Consider the following 20,505-nt stretch of genomic DNA (forward strand, 5'->3'; position numbering starts at 1 on the left):
ACAAGAACCTTCTTGTATACAAGAACCTTCTTGTATACAAGAAGATTGTATAAGAACCTTCTTACATGGAAAATCCACAACAGCTATGGAAGAATATATCCATTAAGCACCCAATTACAGTGTACATTGAGCTGCCATGTGCAAGAAGCGTCTGTAGTTTAACATTCAGCTGGCAATAAAGCAATATTCAATTCTAAGTGCACTAAAATATTTTTTATGAAGAAATGGTAAAAAAAAAGTTTTTGTTTTAATTACCCTTTTACATCTCACAATTTCTCAAACAGCTTCAAGATTATCATATAATAGAATGTGTCACTTTTCCATTGATTAAGAACTAAAAGAAATATTGATACATAACCATTTGTCACTGGATATTAAGTGATCTTTTATACATTTACATTATGAATTGTTAAAAAATATTCCATATGTATATCCTTAATAACAACAACAACAAAAAATCCTGTTTAGAAACATAAGGAAAATAGAAAGAGCTTGAAATAACTCAAAAATAGCTTAGATTTCACAGCAGCTGAGTGAAAAGTTCACATTCCACATTCTGTGAAAAGTTAATCTGCTTTCTTCACGTCAACTTGCAATAAATATGAGCCATCTGACAGATGGATGCCACAGGGACACTCACTGGAATGCTGTCCTGTCTTAGCTCAATTAAAGTTATTGGCAAAAAAAACCTGAAGCGAACAACAGATACCGAGAAGAAATTGCACAGGCAGGAACTTGCAGTCGTTTTGTACAACTCCAAGTAGGCCTGCTACTCCATTACACTCCAATGGATTAACATAAAACAGCTGTAAAGAAAAGTTAACTCCAGGAGACTTTGGATCAGAACTTGTAGTACACCAAGACAAGGGTTGTTTGTTTGTTTTTTTCCCCCCTCTCTTATCTTTATTCTTAAAAACAAAGTGATCACACAGAGCAAGCATTTACAAGCTGAAGTCTGGCACCCATTTCAGCTGAGGAGGAAGTTGCTGACATACCATGCTGGGCAGTCTGGCACTGTGGTCCTGTCCAGGCACTGGTACACTCACAGTTGTAACCATTGAGCCCATCCGTGCAGCTTCCACCATTGTGGCACGGGTTGCTAACGCATTCGTCGATGTTCTCCGTACAGTTAGAGCCTGTCCAGCCTGCACTGCACAGGCAGAAATATCCAGAGGTCACTGCCTACAGATATGAACAAATGCAATAAATCTAGTGAGCACGGGTCACCTAAAAGAATCAGTGTGGTCAGTAGAAGGACTGATATTTACACTTACTTTATGTGGAGATACCAGAACAAACAAATCATTTAGAACGTAATGGCTTTGATGGTTAGTGGTGAAAACCAACATAAAGCCACAGCCTAATCCAATTACCTAGCTCTTTTTTCTTCTATCAAGTTATTTATTTGCAGTGCTCTTTCTTCAGAAAGTCAAAATCTGCATTCATTCAGAAAACTGCTTGGCTTTGAAATGATCACATTGGAAACAAGTCAATCATGTTAGCTATAACTTATAAACAGCAAACCATGGTGGCAATGGTTTATAAATTGTTTCTTTCAAGCCTGTTTTCTTGGAAGTCTGCAGTTGCATTGGCAGTTACTTAATTTTAACCCTGAGGGTTGTTAAATAGGAACACTTTCACTGGCTACTCTGTATTATTCCTGCTTCTTTCCTATCTATTTTCCTCAACCTTTACTACTTCTTATACACAAGTTTTTCCACATATTTAATTTCTTATGACTTCTTTCCTCATATTTCTTGCTTTTTAGATATACTTTTTACAGCTAAAGCAGAGTGCAGTATATCAAGGTACATGCTACCTGCCATCTTTGATGTCTCACAATCAATATATTATAATGGATGAAGTGGGGTGGAGAGATTGTCTCCTTTAGAAAAGAAAATGCAATAATATCATATGGTCTGTTTCCACCCATTTAATGATTCTGTTTCCAGAACTATTACAGGGAAGAAACAACATGGACAAACAAGATCAAACATTACTTGAACAACAAATGTTCTATTTGGAATGCTTCTACACAATCATCTCTGTAAATATCTTCTGCAATAGAAGAATCTGAATTCTCAGATCCATAGCACAGACTTCCCAAAGCACAGAGGACTTCATTCAGAAAACCAAACACCTTTATAAGATCCATGTGGACAAACTAAATGGTCACTGTGCATGAGAACAAATTCACACCACCAATCAGTAAAGGACAAAAATGCCCAACTCTCCCCAGCCAGCATTCCCATCACTGTTCTGGGGGTACCAACTCTCCCTCCTCTAAGGCAGCCCGATAAGAGTATCCTGAAACCCTCTCAATTTTCTCCAGGTGTATCTGCTGATCTTTCACTCTCCACTGACTTCATCTCATTACCTCTAGCAAGCCTGCACTCAGATTCCAGTCTCAGCAATCTCCTTGTTGCTAGCAATGATAATTTTATAATGTTGTCACTGTGAGCAGTCCAGCACTTACCAAGCACTGACCATTTACACAAGGGTTTTGCAGCTGACAGATATCAGTAAGAGGAGAGCACCCATTTGGTCCATATCCACTTCCAGTGTACCCAGATGTGCACGAACAAAATGGCATTAGTCCTTGAGATGCAAGGAAAAAAATAGAATATAATTCAGCCCTCGTTACAATGAGGGTACCAACCTTGACCGTAAAGGTCCTCAGCATTTTGAAGCTGAGCCATCATGCATTCTAAATTATTAGATCCGATTCAATCTTATTTTGATTCCTGTCTAATTTTGGTACCTGCCCTGGTCTGTGTCCAGTTTGGTCATGGAAAGTTTCCGTGTTAGTATGTGAGAGTCCAAACTTAATTTCATGGGAAGCATTGGAAGTAGTCAAAGAATACAAAAGAGAAAAATGGTTAAAGGCAGCTGAAAGTAGAAAATGGTGATGACCTTAACATTTTAATGACTAGGTCTGCTCTTGGGTGTGAAGCCTCAATCTCTATCAATGTTTGCAGGAAGGCTGGCTTTACCCCACACCTGTTTGTTCTCTTGAGGAAGGAAAATTCTTCTCTCTTGAGAAGATTGTGGAGAATGGGCTCTAGGGTAAATACATTGCTACAAAGTGGGTTCCTTGGGATACTGATAATACTTACAGTCCTTAAGCAAATGTCATACCTGGAGTAGAGGTACAGGTAGCCAATGGATGGCACCCTCCATTATTTATCGAGCAGCTATCAACCTGGGTACACGTTTGTCCATCTCCCTCATAACCTGTACAGAGGTAAATCTTAGTCTGCAACAAACTATGTTCTCTGTGCATCAACAAGCATCTGGTGAGAAAAAAACTTTAAGTTGTAAAATTACAGTCTGTGCAGTTAAAGAGAGAAATCTGAGATAGTAGATAAGGTCTGGCATATTTATTATATTCCTACTTTATGAGGATGGATTATGAACTTAACTAAATCCTTACATGACTTTAGAAAAACATTACACTAGTATTACCCAAATATAGGTGAGGTCAGAATGAAGCCATTGGAGCTCAGTTCTATCAGGGCATGCTGCTGTAACATTGTGACACAATGAAAAGGGCAGAAATGACAGCCAAGTAGCAAAGTCCTATGCTGCAGCAAGTGAGTACGTGCTCAGATGTGGCAGCCATGGACACAGGAAAAAAAAAAAAAAAAGAAAAATATTTGCTTCCCCTTTGCAGGCAGGGATTTCCAGCAAGATACCTTTGCCTCCACAGCCAAACCTCAAATGAGGTCTGGAAAGTCCTCTCAGTCACACAAATGCGCTGCATGCACCTGAGCTCCCCTGACTTGGCCCTGCCTTCCCACCAGGTGCTCAATTACTTGTTCAAAGCTGTGATTTAGCATTTCTGCTACAGCTACCCTACCTATACTTCTGCACCCAGCCACCTCCAAGCAATTCAAGGCCTCCTGCTTGTGAGGGCTGCCCTTGGGTTACAAACACAATGTCTGCTTCCTCCTGGGAGGCTCCTGGAGGCAAGACAAAAATGCTGAGGCACAACTGCACAGTTGTGGTTCACTGCACCATATCAAGATTAGCCTGAGGCCATGTTTCCAACATGGTGATAGAGCTCTTCAATACCTACTAACAGAGAGCCTTCACTATCTACATTTTGCTGCTATTTAGATAGATAATTGGTAGACCAATTGGAAACACTTTTTCCTGATAATATTCACCTTACTGATTGCATGCATCTCATAAACGCATTTTAAGCCAGAAATTTTATGGACATTGTCACCACTTCCGCTGGTTGACCTGCACTGTGGTGGAAACACTGCCTTCTTAGACAGCATTCAAGGCACGACAAACAATACCACTGATTTATGGCATACCAGATACTCTTTCAATTAATATGTAGACAATTACGTTACTATCATAATTATACAGTGCCTGTCTCCCCATAATTATCTTCCTCCTCCCTACCCCCCCAAAAGGAAGAATCTTGTAAAAATCAAGGCTTTACCACTGCCTACCTAGTACAAGAGAAACATTTCAGATGGTGCATCAACAGACACCTGCTCAACACAGTGTTAATAAATAGCTGCAGCAATCTGACGATACCGCATTCAGTATTACAGCATTGTTTTGTGTATGTTAAAACTGCCCTACAGCTTTTTCAGTATGTAATAAAATAGGATCAAGTGTGTTGATAAAACTACAGATAGATTTTAAATGATGAACCTGGTGGACAGACTCCACAGCGGAAGGATCCTATTGTGTTGATACACTGAACCATTGGTGCTGTTGAACAGCCTCCATTATCACTTTCACATTCATTGATGTCTTGGCAACTGTAGCCATTTCCTTGCCAGCCTAAAAAGAAGCAGAGGAAAGACGTTAAAATAAATTTTAAGAAAGCGTGACTTTCTTAATTGATCAGATCTTTCCTTAGAGCAGAAAAATACAACTTTTGAATTTCCCTTCACTAACACAAGACAAGACCTGTTCCTCACATAAACAATGATAATTAAGGCTGGTCTTCAAAATAGCTTTCAAATGCAACAAAGAGGAGATACACATGCAAGTATGCTTTATTTTAATGACACTGTGGACGTTCCAGAATCAAAAACAGTTTATTTAATCTAAAGAGGTAGAAATTCTGGTTCAGTGCATACACGTAATGTTCTCATCAAAGCTTCATTGTAGCTCTGGTTAAATACTTCTAACACTCCTCCTACATCCCTCCTGTACATACAATGCAGCTGACTCAGGAAAACAGACCATAGGCTTCATGGCTTGAAGGGATAATTAGATTTCTGTTAGGGTTTCCTTAAGGTAGCAGACATATTAATTGAGTCCCACACATGGTGGATAGGATTCACCTTACCTATCGCACTCTAGTCATTCTGAGCTGTAATGCCGTAAAACATCAAAAAGCACAGCAATGATAACAGAGCAGCAAAGTCCTAGGCTGCAGTAAGTGAAGACATGCTCAGATACAACAACCACGAGGACAAAAATACAGGAAAGAATCTGCTTACCTTCAAAAGGCTTCAGGTACACAGGGATCTCCAGCAAGATACCCTTACCTCCACTACCAGCCCTTACCTGAGGTCTGGAAAGGGGTGGATCCTGGCTGACCCCTTCCAGTCACTCAGCTGCATTGCATACACCTGAGCTCCTGAGTTGGCTCTGCCTTCCCACCAGGTGCTCAATCACTAGATCAAGCTGTGACTTAGCATTTCTACTACATGAACTCTCGTTAAAATCAGTGAAAAGAAATAGACACTTCAAGAATTTAATTTGTCTGACTTATTTAGATGTCCATTTAAGGATGGGATAAATCATGCTTTAAAATCCACTTTCCATGTTATGCAGATAAGACATAACAATTACGCATTTATTCTGCAGAATACAGATCAAAGGTCTTCATGAAATTACTCCTACATGGATCTTCATTCTGCTTATGACAGCAGTCCTACCTGCTGCCATCCCTCCCAGCATGAGAGCAAGGAAAGACGCCATACCTGTGGGGCAGGGGTCACATGAGTAGGAGCCGAGTGTGTTGTGGCACTGCACAAGTGGATTCTGTGAACACGGAGGGTCAGGAAGGCTGCATTCATCTATATCAGCACTGCAGATGGGGCTGCCAGGAGGGGACATCCAGCCAGCGTCACAGATACAGCTATACTTGGGCTGCACATATATAGTGCATATTTCAGAGGAATGGGAAAGGATAAGGGTTCATTTTATAAATCATCTCTTAAACTACAGCAAGAAAGCTTTCTGAGCATTGCATGGTTTGCACATTTTGTTTCTGGAATTGCTTTGATAGTGTTTTTCATTTATTCCTCTTTCTGAATTTAACTATTTAAATAGTGGAAGGAGCAGCAGGCTCATTTATTATGTTCGTCAAAGTAACCTGTAATTTAGCCCAAGTCTTCCAGAGAAAATGAACAGTAATTATGAACTATACATAAACATACTAAAATTCATCAACTTGCTTTGTATATAGGGTAAAGAGATCAGCATAAGCAACCAGAAATCAGCTTGGCTGTTTTCTTTTAAGCAAGATTTTCAGTAACCTGTAATGTGCAGAGCAAATTGCAAAACATTTTTTTTTTAATGTTTTTTTTTTTTTTAAAAAACATTTTTTTCTCTTCCAGTCTTTGCTAAAGGCCAGATTTCAACATCTACCTAGGTTCAGTCCAATTAAACCTAATGGGAGCTTTATTATTGACTGACGTAGGAACAGAAACTGTTAAGCCAAAACTGAATCCTTTTGAAAAGATTTCTCCACAAAAATGGGCAGAAAGCAACTAATGGGGTGTGAAGACTTCTACAAATCGAGAAAAGATTACATTAGCACAAAGAATGCTTGGTGTGTCTGGAACAGCGCATGGGTGTATAAGAGTGCTAAGGAGTCCAAGTCTGCCAGAGTAGTTCTGCAGGGCTGCTCTGATTGGAAAAAGCCAAAGCTGGCATCTTCCATCCACCCCTTTGGAGGGAACGCCTTGTACCTAGATTTTCTCCCCAAACAATTGTCTGGCTTGTTGCAGAAGGCTGTTCAAGTATATGCTTACATTCGCCCAGTGCAGACACTTGGACTGCTCAGGCTTAGATTCAGAGACCAAGTCAAACGGACAGTAATGAGCACCAAACACAGGCAGCAGCCACCAGACCACCTGTCAGTGTTCCATTGGTATTGCTTTTCCCAAGGAAAATAAGAACCATATTTTTCCTTCTGAAAAATTTCAGTAATAAAATATTCCAGCAACTTCATATTGCACTCCCCAACAGCAAGAATATGATGTTTTGAATGACATTTTGGGTCAAAAACACTTGACAAGTATCTTTAACAAGACACAAGGCATTTGCAGTTCTTTCTGTTGTCCTTGGGACATCACAGAGATTAGGTTATTTTGTACAGCGGCATTTCTTACTGTCTTCCAGCAGCAGTGTATGCTACATAGGTTTGTGGCACTCGGTGGTATTTGTGCTGTATAATGAGATGCATATTGCTTCTTACCTCATTGGGGGTGTCTCGTTCTGCATCAACACAGGTGCCATGCTCACAGAGCGTCTGAGATCCTTCCTGGCAGTCATCAAATTTTGAGGCACAGTAGGGTCCATAGGTTTCTGGAGTACAGGAGCAGCTAAAGGTAAAAGCAGGAAGAAAAATCTAAATGTTTTCCAAGTATAGCACATGAAGACCACATTTTTCCAATAGCAAGGGATTAGTCTGCACTCTCTGTGTGATGTTCCTCACAAAATCCCTGTGTATTTCATAATATTGACAGTCCCATTAGTAACCTTGCACAGTGGCAAAGCTTTCCAGTAAGGACTCAGGAATCACACAGGACTCGTACATGTCCATGGCTGACCACAGTATCTTGTCACAAGCACAAGACTAGGAAAAGAGATGTCTAACACAAGGCTTCAGCAGAACATGAGCCTGGAAGTTTGCACTTCAGCCAGAGAGCACCTAAAATTTGCATTTCACTTTGTGTCCCTCATATGTTGCCAGCTGCCTAAAGCTCTACCTCTAGCAATACACAGACATGCTTTGGCATCAGGGCTTGGTGCTTACCTCCTATCTACAATGCTCAAAGTCCCTGCCTAAGGAGCATCCCTACTCACCTTTCCAAGCTGTCATTCCTTACACTCCCACCAAAGCAGTACTGTGCCAACTACAGCTGACACAGCAGCTTTTTCTTTTTCAACCCACAGGGCCTACCTTGGTCATAGCATTGCACAGACACAAAGAAACTGAGAGTTTCTAAGATAACTGTTCCCTTTTCTCTGGCCCTTAATTATCACATGGAACAAATCTGAGAATCCAAAACACCACAGAATGGAGCCACAACCTACAGAAGGCCTCCAATCAGTTAGCTAACACCTTCAAAAAATGAAACTGAGACATTTACTTGCAAGTGGTGTGCTGAGGTGCCTGATTCTCATACAGTACCTTACGCATCCTTGCTCACTTTCTTTTAAGCTGGCCAGTGAAAACCACTCTGCACAAGCATTTACCTACAGAATCAGGGAATTCCATTGCAGCTGATCTGGAAGTTGGAGTGATTTATTAATACACTGTGCTAGCCTTGTCAGGGTATCATGTGCTGAGCTGAAAAGGCAGTGTGATAAGCCAACTGCAGGTAATTGAACCCTACACTCAGGACAGGTGACCCTGATAAAGTTCAGTTTAAAAACGCCACAGTATCTTAATGCCTGCGTGCAGTCTGCTGTACTGCAAATCTGCATTGTAAGAGTCAGCAGATACACACTGGGAGTGCAGCAGATCAGCCTGGGCATGCAGAGAGGTGGCAGGCAGGGAACCAGAGCAGTTCTGCATGTTCAAAGTACAGAGCTGCGCAGTCAACTCCAAAGGACACAGCAGGCAATCAGAGGCTCTGAAGGAGGATGAACATGGCACTGTCTCCTGCTCAGTCTGGCTAGGGTTAATCCATTCCCAATTTGATGCTGCTCAGCTTTGAGAAGCAGGTCAGGCTACAAGGAGCTTCAGCCAAACATCAGAGCAGAGTTGTGTGACACCGTGCTTGTCCTGTCCCTGCTAGCAGCACATCCTGGGGAGGCCCCACTGCTCCGATTACCACACAAATGTCTGGTGGACGTGGTGACCCTCACACCTTTTGTCCAAATGGTGCAATGTTCCTATTGCGATGCTGACTGGGGAAAGCATTTCCATGATACTTACTGCTTCCTCATACCACAGTGCTTTCCTCTATATTAGAGCTTGAGGCCTGTAACTAAAGGACCTGAGCAAAGAGGGAAGACTGCGTTAGCCTCCATCTGATGGTACTACACCTGGCATTACCCCTGGGGGCTATGGAAAGTTAAATATCATTTTTTTTATCCACAGCATATGAATGCAGCGGTGCAGGAGCAGGGCTAGTAGGGTTGCTGGACCCCACAAGAGTCAGCCACAGTGCACTATCAGAATGCATTTAACATCTGAGGAGCACTCAGAAATGAATAAGGCAAGATGTGGTTGGAGGCTAGGAAGACAATACAGTGGATGCAAAGAAAGGATAGAACAGTAATCCTGAGGGTGCAATGCGAAAAAAGCAATATCACAATTTGTATGACTCACAAAGCGATCCTCATTTGTGTGAAGTAACAGTGTAACATTTGTAGGAATGGCACTGGGAACAAACTTACAGGAATCATGACTGTGCAAACACAATGAAAACACCTGAGAGAAGAGCAAAAGGATTTGTCTATCAAACCTTAATATAATCACACACCTGTACACTGCTGAGCACAGCTAGGAACAATAAGTAAAGGCAGGATGCTTTGTGTTGTTTCCTTCCTAAACATCTGTGTAGAGGATGGCTGCAAGGAAGCCACAAAGACCCTTAAAATCAAAGCAGAGCAGGCATGCATCCCCACGCAGTTGGTAGCATCTCAGCAGCTCTATGCCACTGTGAAGCATGAGGAGCTGCATGAAAATTTCCCTTTTGTGAGGTTACTCCAAGAGCTGACAAAGCCAGGCTTATAAGCCTGTCTTATGCCAAGCAAATTTTTGTGCGTGCTAAAGCTTTCATGTTGAAGCTGGAGACTAACTGCTTTGCAGAAGGCTGTGGCATGCTATCCAGCCACTGCACAGGGAGAGCTTTGTATTACATCTGAAAGTTGTTTATCTGAAAGTTGTTTATTATTTGCCAGTATGAAAAACAAGATGTGGGGTGTTCAGGCCAGCTTGCCCTGCGAAGAGCAGCATATTTCCCAAGGAGCTGAACAAGGTCTGCCTCTGGCTGGACGCAGCTGGAGGAAGGTGAACTGCAGGGAGCTGATGTCTCTGAGGCCCAAGCACCCTCCTGGCCTGTCTGCTACAGGCAGTACCTCTCCTCCCTTTGTCTGATGGGAGCTTTGCCTGTCTGGGAGCTTTCCAGCAAGTCATAGCCTTGTGGAGCAAAGTTCTTCTCCTGCCCACCTCATCCATTTCCTCACTCTCCTCTGTCTCATGGACAGGTGATAAAGGAGGGGTGATAATCTTCATCCCCAGTGTGGTTGTGTGACAAACCTGGTTCTTGCTGCCCTTTCTGTGTCAAAACAAGTAATATAAACATGTCCGTGGTGCACTTGGCTGTACAGTATTGGGGATTTTGTGGTCTCTCAGACTGAAATGGACTATGGTGCACAGAAAATACATCAACTTCTTTCCCAAACTTGTGCTGCATGGGATACATGTTACAAATATAGCAGTGTTTTGTATAGGATTTTAGTGTATGGTTTTGAAAAATTACCTGTAGCTGCCTGGTGTGTTCACACAAGTGGCTCCATTCTGGCAGCCCAGTGCTGTTCCAGCATAAATCTGGCATTCATTAACATCCTCTGAGCAGTGGAGGCCCTAAGGTGAAATGGAACACCAGTTTATTTTCCAAGTAACAGAGAAATGAAGCAAACCATGGAGCCAAGGTTTAATATAGTTTCCAAACATACACAAACCACAGGCTGCTATCAACACAGCTTCCCTTATGAAGCATTATAACAGAACTCTATTGTTCAGCTGAGTTCTGCAATCCTGGCTATCAGTCAGAAGAGGGATGAAATATTTCAGATGTCTGCAGAGAGCATATGGACAGTTGAGTACTGCCACCTCCCCCTGCTTCCCAACTTAATAGCAAAAGGCTGAGAAAACTTCATTTCAGGCTGTTTTTATCAGGAGATGCTGTTTCATCAGGACAGAAAGCACATCAATTTTGACCCCAGTCTCACTGGGACAGCTTTCAGGCTGAGTGCCGTTGAGAAAAAATGGAATTGTTCCATCTGCAAATGCATGTAACAGCACCATAAAGGCCTTTGCCAAGAAGGCCTTTGGATTTCGAAAACTTGGGATATGATTGATTACTGACATCCCCATTTGTTTTACTACTTTGGGCTTCAATAAATGTCATTCCTTCCCCCATTCCCTCCATATGATTGTGTCATACCAGCAGCAGGTATGCAGTTTAGTCATCCTGCTCAGCAAAAAAGGAGGACGTACTGTGTCAGACCACTGACTTCGTGGGACATCACCTGTGTGTAACAGCACAGGGTCTGGCCCCGTGGCTTGGGCTTCCATCTTTTGGGGTATATGTCATTATTGTTGAGAATCAAATGTATTGCACTTAAAACAGACAATGACTCCGATACGGTTATTTTGCTATTCAGTGTACATCACCCCATCCCGAACAATCTTAATACACGCCTTGCCATGACTGCAATAAGCCAGGTATACCCTTGTAGTTAAAATACACGTCACACACTCAAGCTGGACACACACTCGAGGAGGCTGAAGACTCACCCTCCAGTTGCTGGGACAGAGGCAGAAGAAGCCATCCAGCGAGTTCACGCAGGTCCCTGAGTTCTCACAGGGGTTGCTGCTGCAGGCTTTGCTCTGCAGTGTCTGAAACCCAGGAGCAGAGCAGGGAATTATCTTCCTTCTTATTTAGTGATTCTTCAGCATTTCTTCTCAAGATGAACCCTTTATTTTTATCTTTTTCTGGGGGGTTCCCCCTCACTTTTTCTTTCAGCAAGATTAATTTGCAAAGCTTTGGAGCTGTTTTGAACATATCTGTACGAAAATACGACTAAAATATGATTTAGCATGACAGATCTGACACAGCATAGTGTAAGCCATGGGGTAAGAAAAGCTCTGCAAGATGTAAATACTATCAGAAACTGTTCCTCCATGACAGGCTGTTAGTGAGGCCAGGAGGGATATCTTCATTTCACATGTGACTCATCCAGCAACTGCTTTACTGGCAGCAGTAGCTGTGGCTGCCACATGCTCATGGGGAAGCAGCCGGTTGTTGAAAATCAGCTATTTCCCATGCAGTACAAAACCCAATTTGAGTTCTCTGTATTTGTCTTCAGAGATCAGTGAAGGAAGAGTGTATTTTTCCTTGGTATCCAGTTTTTGTTTTTCAGTCTACAACTGTTTTTCCTTTAAGGAATGCAGGCTCCTACACAGTTTATGTTTTGTAAGAAGGCATTTCACCTCCTTTACAAACCTTGGCTTTTTTTAATCTCCTGTCACCAGAAAAGCTTTTCCTGAGTGATACATGAGAGGAAAGAAACCATTTAATTTAATAAAGCTTACTTTGTTTACTTGGGTAGAGCTCTTTTCTGATCTTCAGTTTATTTCCCATGTACTCACCTGCTCTAAGCTTTGAAGTTGCATGTCAAGATTTGTGACCTGCAAGAGAAATCCAAATTAATTGCACTTGGCATGAGGGTCACCGCAGAGTGACTGGGTGCCAGCATGCTGGGTTTTCTTGAGTGTTTTTTTTGGAGACAAGAGAAGAGCCGCTCTGTGAAACCAGGTGATAATCAGGTTAAAATCAGGCCCCATTCTCTGGGATTTAAGGGTTTTATGCTGAAAAGCTGACGGCTTTTCAACAGGATATATCCAAACTTGCCTACAAAAAAAAGCCTATCCTGTGATGATGCGTTAAGGTACTTACCTTGCTTAACATGGACCTGTTGGAGTTTGTCCAAAGGAGGACCACAAAAATGATCTCAAGGATGGAATGCCTTCCCTGTGATGACTGGCTGAGAGAGCTGGGGCTACGCAGCCTGGAGAAGAGAAGGCTCCAGGGAGAGCTGAGAGAAGCCTTTCAGTATCTGCAGGGGGGCTTTAAGGGAGAAGCTGTAGGTGCCCCTGTTCATTGCAGGGGATTTGAACCAGATAACCTTGAAGCGTCCCTTCCAACCCAGAATATTCTATGATTCTATAAACTTTAAGAATGTGAATACTCCAACAGGAAAGTTCAGGTGCTCACGAGAGTATGACAGACTGAGGTCTGAGGTGGCAGGCACACTGAAAGCCAAGGAAAAGTTCAGCATATCTCAGTTGGTTAAAACCACAAATAGCAAGAAGAAAATGAATCAGGGGATATGATGGATGCATACCAGAACAATGTCCCATAAGGGCAATCTCAAAGGCTATAAAATATTTTCCTATAAGGAAGTCATGGCAGCACATTTAACATTTAAGCCAAGACAGATAAAGGATTTCCATCTTATATTTTTCTGGAAAAGAATCTTTACTATCTGAAAAGACTACTTCAAGGGTCTTTTGTTTCCACTGCAAACATCTATGACAATTTGCATCCAAGCAATGGCATGTCTATGTAACACGTATGGGAATACATATAGTCTATAGCCTGAATTTAGTAAGATTTGATTTCCTTAAACATCAGAGAACGTAGTCCATAGAGATGTCAACAGTGAGCAAAAGAATAATCCTGGTAACTAAAAATTATGAGAATTATAGGGATGTTTCCAGTCTCCAGATATCAAATCAGTACCTTTGATGTCAAACATACACTCTAAACTAATGTTAAATATGGACTCTGCTCCAGTTCTGAATTGAAGCCCAGAAATACTAAAATGAATCAGTAGTCACCTTATTCTGAGGAACAGAAAACTTGGAATGCTGCTGGAATACAACACAGGGGTACAGCTCACCTTGGAATCCAGCAGAGAGACTTGGTGGGACACATTCTGAGAGACTCCATTGGCTTTCTTAAGTTCTTGAATCTCTGCTTTATTTTCTCTCATCTAAATTATTAAAAAGAGATGAGTGAAATGAGTTTTGCTTCCTCAGAAGCTTGAAAGCAAGCCTCACTTTTTTAAAAGCTTGGGAAAGTTTTGTACTTTCTTCACCTTACTCTTATAAAGTCCTTCTGAATACAGAGAGCTCTGTTCCAAACACAGTTTAATCTTTTAATTACTTTATGTAATTAATTTATTACTTTACATGTCTGCAATAGCTCAAATATTACAGTGCTAACAGATATAACATAGAAAAACAGTTGTACCAAACAAATCAAACATTTGCTGAGAAAAATTCTGAAGAAAATTCAATTATTAATGTGCAAAACTGGAAATGAAAACACCTTAGGGATAAGTAACTACATCACCTGACTAAACATTTCTGCAAGATCTTCTTCATTAAGCTTTATTTTCCCCAGTGGCCCGGTTCTAAATTCAATATTTTTGCTGGAGCCAGCATGGAACACCAGGTTGCCCTGCTCTGAGGACAGACGAGGCCTGTTGTATTACAGAGAAAATAAAAATAAGTTAGTTGCACATATCTGCTGCCAAAGTGTAGATTGAAAAGACATGCAGTAAAATCATTCTGTTCCCATTAATAATGCTTAAAGCCTATCTTATGAGCAGATCCATTTGCAACTGCTAATAGCACTGGTACTTACTGTTCATCATAAACATTTCTTTTCTGCCTCTTTTTTTCATAGTGGTTTGATTCACAGCTCAATCCAGCAAGCAGTAACAACAAAACTAACAGCCCAGGAACAGGAGCAGCCCAAGGCATTGCTCTCCTCCAGCTGTGCTGAGTTTGAAGTGAAACCTCTTGTGCTGAATAGTACTTTTGGGAGCCAGGCTGCCCTTTGCTCTCACACAGCTCCTTATTCACAAGGTGCCCATGCTGCTGTCCTGTCCTATAAGGGTAATCTTTATCTCAGGTATCTTAATTGAAGTTTGACAGTGTACAAATAATCCAGACACCCAGTACATTTTTTCTCTTCTGCCTGCTGGAGCTTTGAGAGATAATTAATTCAGATCTGCATGTGTCTGATCATTGTGCTTTTGACCTTTGGACAGCCAAGCACTCTGTGCCTCAGCACTGCACAGCCCAATGCGGTGGGAACATCTCACTAACTTGCACATTGAGAAAGGAAAGATAATTTGGTAACGTTGAAAGGCCCAGAGCATTACCCCCCCCAAAAAATACGATATTAAAACCACAGTGGCTGGCAAGGAGTATTTGCATAGAAGGAGCAGCTTCCAGCCAGTAATTCATTGAGCAGATGACATAAACAAGTTAGCAGTACCAAACAGCATCCCATGGATTGCAACAGCAAAATACAGTTTTAACCAAATATGGTAGCTCTGAATTGAAAATGGCTCAGTCCCCAGATACTGAGGAGATGATCAAACAGGGGGACTTGCCTTTTTTTTTTGGAACATGTAGGCTGTATTCATGATACACACTAGGGCTCCCATATTCAGCGCCAGCCACAGACAATGGAAAAGACCAAGAAAGGATTTGGGTAGGGCTCAAAAGTATTTGAACAATGCAAAATCATCTGTTCTGAGAGGCAAAATTTGCATGTTGCCTATTTTCCTCTACCATTTCAGCAGCATCCATCTCAAAAGAAATATCATGCCTAATTTCATACCACGGACACCACTGCTCTTCAGGCCCCTGCAGCATCCAGCCCGGCAACACGATTCTCCATGTAACCTCTGTCTATGAGGCGAGTAGGTGCAAGCTGTGACCCCAGCAGCAGCCATTATGAGTGGATGCTTGTTGAAGAGCTGAGGGCAGCCCCATATGTACTTGGGCCTATGGCTCTGCAAGCCACGATGGAACTCACTTCCTACCCTCCCCTGGCACTCCTGCACTCAGTTCTTGACCTTTTATTTCCTTCTCCCAGGTGGCGATTCCCAATTTCCTCACTGTACCAGGGACTCCATCTAGTCAGTCCCTGTGCTTTCTACTATCTGTCAGGGTTTCTGCAGTCTCTCCATCCCCCCCAGACAGCTTTCTATGTGACAGCCCCTGCTACGCCCTCCTTTGCTTTTGCTAGTCTCCCTATTCCCCTCGCACAAGATGTTACTTTTCTCTCCCTGTTTGGAGCAGCTCTGTGTATCTTTCCCTTCCCTATGCTAGGAGCTACCTGTACCTCCAGTCCCACCACAATCATGTGTTTTTCCCTTTTGCTTAATAGTTAACTCATTCAAGTTGCTCACACTTCAAATCTCTACTGAAGAGAGCAAAACAGCAACAGTTGTAGCTGCTATCTCTAGAGATAACAGCAGCTGCCATTCACTGGTCCTTTCTGTCTCAGACCTTCACAGACCACAGGCTACAAAATATTGTCTTTTCTCCATTGATTGCTTTTGCATACTGAGTATGCATTGACTATCTGCTGCCTGTCAATCTTCGATTCAAGCTTTTCTTTCCAACTAACTCTAATATGACAAACGACTACGAGCAACAAACCACTGAGGATGGGGATGATGTTGCTATTCCAAGGAGGAAGAAGAAACAACTCCTTTCAACTTCTCTCCTTGCATGCTTTACAGCTTAGAAAACGGTAGACCTGAAGACCAGGTGACTTTCAATATGCCCTGATTATAGGATGAAAAGTGCTCTGGACACCTATCTAAGCCTGGGATGGAAAGAGAGCTCTGGACATCTATCTAGTCCTTGCATAACACACTACTTCCATTATACTTTAACTTATTGCTCTATTCCCAGTGAATGCCCCTTAGCCTAGCCAAGCTGAGAGATCTATAAATCATTTTAAAAAGAAAAATAGGTCAATCCTTTCAATTTTACCAAAATAGACTGGATTAAGGCAGCATTTTTTGGAGGAACAGAATGGAAACCCTGCAAGTATCTGGCATTAGCATAGGGGCTGTTCATTATAACTAGGAGAGAGCTGGCGTGAACACCTCCTTCTGGGATAGATCATTCCATTACCTCACTGACATTATAGCTGAGAAACATCTCTAGAGAGAATAGTTTGTGCATAGATTTGGCAGGAAGTAACAGAGCATTTGTTTCTACCTAATTCAGGTTGAAGTTCATCCTGTACTAGCAGCAACACTTCACCACCATCTTGTGCTTTGGTATGTAGCTGTGTGAAATGAAATGGTGGTGTCCATCTACTTCTCCAGTAGTGCATGCTTGCAATGCAAAGGTTCTTCTATAGAAGACAAGAGAGCACAGCCAGAATTCAATACAAATTAATTGCACCTAATTAATTGCACCTAGGAAATCAGCTCAGATGCAGAGATATGACAGGAGCCTTAGCAATGCTCCCTTCTTAAGGAGGGAAATGCAACTGTGGAGGAGGATCTCAAACCTGGCTAATTGTTAAAGAAAAACGAACAACTCAAGTATTTTAAATAATTGCAGACTTAGCCATGTCACTGCCTCAATCCCAAGTAATGCTAATTCACCTGAGTTTCCCTTTAGCTGAGGGGATGCCTCCCAGTACTCTTATCCACACTTCCTCAACTCTCTTTGATCCTTCTCTTTCTAATAGTAACCCATGCTCAAAAGTGACAGAATAAGTTCTAAAGAACACTGTTACAAAGCACCAACCTGGTGTATGGGGGATCAACAGCCACAGTATGGCATCTACTGAAACAGGGACAGCTGAAAAACAACTGAAGGGTTAGTTCTCTGGTTAAGGGTTGACTGCCCAAAGACATCAAAACTCAGGAGCCCCTTCTCCTTTCCTCCACTACCTCCTCTTCATACACATCTGCAAAGCTTTATGCAGCACCTTCCTCAGGGGCTGCTGCAGCTGCCATGCTCCATTTCCCACATCACTCCTTAAAGATTTGTTCTACTTCTACAGCACACTGCCCTCTGACACCTGCTTAAGATTTTGCTCCCTTCACACAGCTGATGAAGTTAATCAATTACTTGCTGATGAAGTTAAACCAGCTGACCAGAGAATCCAGGTTTTTTGTTTTTAATAGTAAATAACAAAGAGTTTTGTTCAAAGACTTCAGCTGTAATTTATTTACTTTCCCAGTTCACCCTTGGTTCCTTTATCACAATGAAGGCAGAGATAACATATACCTGTTTTTTCCTGTGTTGCAAGAGTCACACTATGTAACAGCACATGTTGCTTTCACAAACCACCATGTGATGCTTCCTATTTTCTGTTTCATTGTCTTTTTAAAATTAGGTCAGTTACATCGGTTTTATTATTTTCTATAGACTATTCCAGTCTTTTCATCATACCTCACATGGCTTTAATGTGTGCTGCAGTTATCTTTAAGGAGTGCCATTTGCACAGTCACCCTTCACCACCAACAACCCCAAATTTAGACATAAGGGAGAACTTTTTCTCTCAGAGAGTGGTCAGGCACTGGAATGTCCTGCCCAAAGAGGTGGTGGAGTTGCCATCCCTGGCAGTGTTCAAGAGGCATCTGGATGATGTGCTGCATGATATGGTTTAATGCTAGTGGTGGCAGTGGCGATGAGGAGACGGTTGGACTGGATGATCTTATAGGTCGTTTCCAACCTTGTGATTCTATGATAGCCAAGAATGGACCAAGCTGCACAACCTCTCTCTGATTCATTCTACTCTGTACTCTTGGCTTTATTGAGAGGATTAAACCTGAGCTGCACACTCTATGTTCATACATCATTTGCTGTGCATTGATGTTGTGACCACAAATATTGGCATGCTGTCACAACACAAATATAAGAAGATAAGACTGATTAGACTGAGAAAAAGATCCATCGAGGTCAGTATTCTGTCTCCAACAATGGCCAAAAGCAGATATTTAGGAAAGAAAGGAAACATAGCAGGGCAAGCACACAATGCCTCTCCTAAGTATCTTCTTGGCTTCTATTGCAACTCGGGAACTTCAGCCAGAAGTCTACCAGCCTGGTATTCTTTTCTTAACGAATTCATCCAGCCTTCTCCTGAACTCTTTCCTATGCTTTACCTCATACCACATGTAGACTGAATAATGCTACATGGTAAGTAACATGAATACACAATCAAAATGCCATTCAGAAACATCAGTTCTGGATAGAATCCCATTTTAAGTGTAATATTTATAAACAACGTGATTTCATTTTTTTTTTTTTTTAATATGCATAGGGCTAACATCTGAACTAATCAAAACTATTTATTACTGCCCAGATGTAAGTAAACATATTAGCATCATGAAAGTATTTTCCTTCCAAATTTCAGGTTGTGCTTTTAGTCTCTCCTACTCCAATTCTTGTTTCATCAGAACTGTTGTCAGAATAACCCTTATCCATGCTTCCTCCCACTGTCAGAAAACAAGGCAGAAGAAAGTCCAAGAGAACAGCCCAGTTTCCTTGTACTCCCAGATGGCTGGCTGGGTATCTAACACCATGCTCCTCTTTTCTTGGACAGCTGTATCAATTCCCAGCCCTTCTAATTAAATACAGATAAAAATAACACAAATCTCTCCACGTTCCTCACAGTAACATTTAAACTGAAACATTTTCAGTACTCAGTACTTCATTTTCCATGGTGCCTCGGATACCGGTTATCTCTTCAAGTAAGTTGTTACTAAACAAGCATCAACTTCCTTTAATGAGATCTGTTACACTGGAATACTTACATTTGCCCAGACAAAAGGAGGATGCTTGCTGGAATCCATTTTGAACTTTATGCCTAGTTTCTTACACTATAGCATGCATTTTCCTTGACTACTACTTTATACACTATTTCTGTGAGGCCATCCTGAAATGATAATAATGCTCAGGTTATTAACTAGTTATTAGTTTGTTTTCTCCAAATTCTCAATGCAGAATATAAATGTGGTTTCAAAATCCATCTCTGATGTCATGGGCCAGCATAATAAAATAGGAGACATTACTTTTGGAGCAGTCCTTGTATAATTCATCTTTTATACAGTAAGATCATTAAATGTTGAAGTTCAGTATGAACAGCAAGCTAATAGAACAGAAGAATCAAAGGATGGGCTGGGTCTGAACAGTTAACCCAGGAGAAGTGGTTAGGAATAGTTGCTAAATGTTCTATTTGTATTAGAAATTTGCCACAGCTGTTAGCACAGAATTATACAGACACACACAGGGGAAGATGCACCTTATCCAGAAAACGTTGAGTCATGTACAAAAAAACCATTCAAATCCCTGATTTATAGGAATGGTACTTCAGTAATTTCACCATTACACAGGTTTCTTTGCATGGGGACACTTAGGTTGACTCAGACAACAGCCAGCTAATGCAGGTAAGATGTCCTGTAAGGCAACGTGCAAGTCTTACAGCTGACTGCATAAATACTGCATCAACCACCACGAGATCTTTTCCTTGGTGGATCTTTGCAAGGCTCAGCTCATCATGTCATGGAGATAATGAGAAGTAGTCCACGCATGCAGAATAAGCAAATCATGCAAACAAAAACTAGACTCTGGAAGTTTCCAGAGCTGTCTTTCCAACTTCACCCATCTACCTTTCAGGTGCTTTGCTAATCATACTTAATTGCTGTGAAAACACTAAGGCT

The 20,505-nt window shown here is 41.6% G+C and overlaps 1 protein-coding gene across 1 annotated transcript in view; it reads right to left on the minus strand.

Moving 5' to 3' along the window:
* Nucleotides 1-14,848, minus strand: part of CUBN (cubilin) — a 183,301-nt gene extending 168,453 nt beyond the window's left edge. The window contains exons 1-12 of the mRNA XM_042817375.1: nt 14,661-14,848; nt 14,367-14,496; nt 13,912-14,004; nt 12,599-12,637; nt 11,744-11,845; nt 10,704-10,807; nt 7,463-7,589; nt 5,961-6,129; nt 4,675-4,806; nt 3,139-3,234; nt 2,477-2,598; nt 996-1,182 (exon numbers count right to left, since the gene is read on the minus strand). Coding sequence (XP_042673309.1) covers nt 996-1,182; nt 2,477-2,598; nt 3,139-3,234; nt 4,675-4,806; nt 5,961-6,129; nt 7,463-7,589; nt 10,704-10,807; nt 11,744-11,845; nt 12,599-12,637; nt 13,912-14,004; nt 14,367-14,496; nt 14,661-14,779 — 1,420 coding nt within the window. The 5' untranslated portion in view covers nt 14,780-14,848. The remainder of the gene's footprint in view (nt 1-995; nt 1,183-2,476; nt 2,599-3,138; nt 3,235-4,674; nt 4,807-5,960; nt 6,130-7,462; nt 7,590-10,703; nt 10,808-11,743; nt 11,846-12,598; nt 12,638-13,911; nt 14,005-14,366; nt 14,497-14,660) is intronic.
* Nucleotides 14,849-20,505: the final 5,657 nt, after the last annotated feature.

The sequence above is a fragment of the Centrocercus urophasianus genome, unplaced genomic scaffold (genome assembly GCF_019232065.1).
Source record: "Centrocercus urophasianus isolate 14NV4802_14NV808 unplaced genomic scaffold, USGS_Curo_1.0 seq_16, whole genome shotgun sequence".
In the NCBI taxonomy this organism is placed as follows: Eukaryota; Metazoa; Chordata; class Aves; order Galliformes; family Phasianidae; genus Centrocercus; species Centrocercus urophasianus.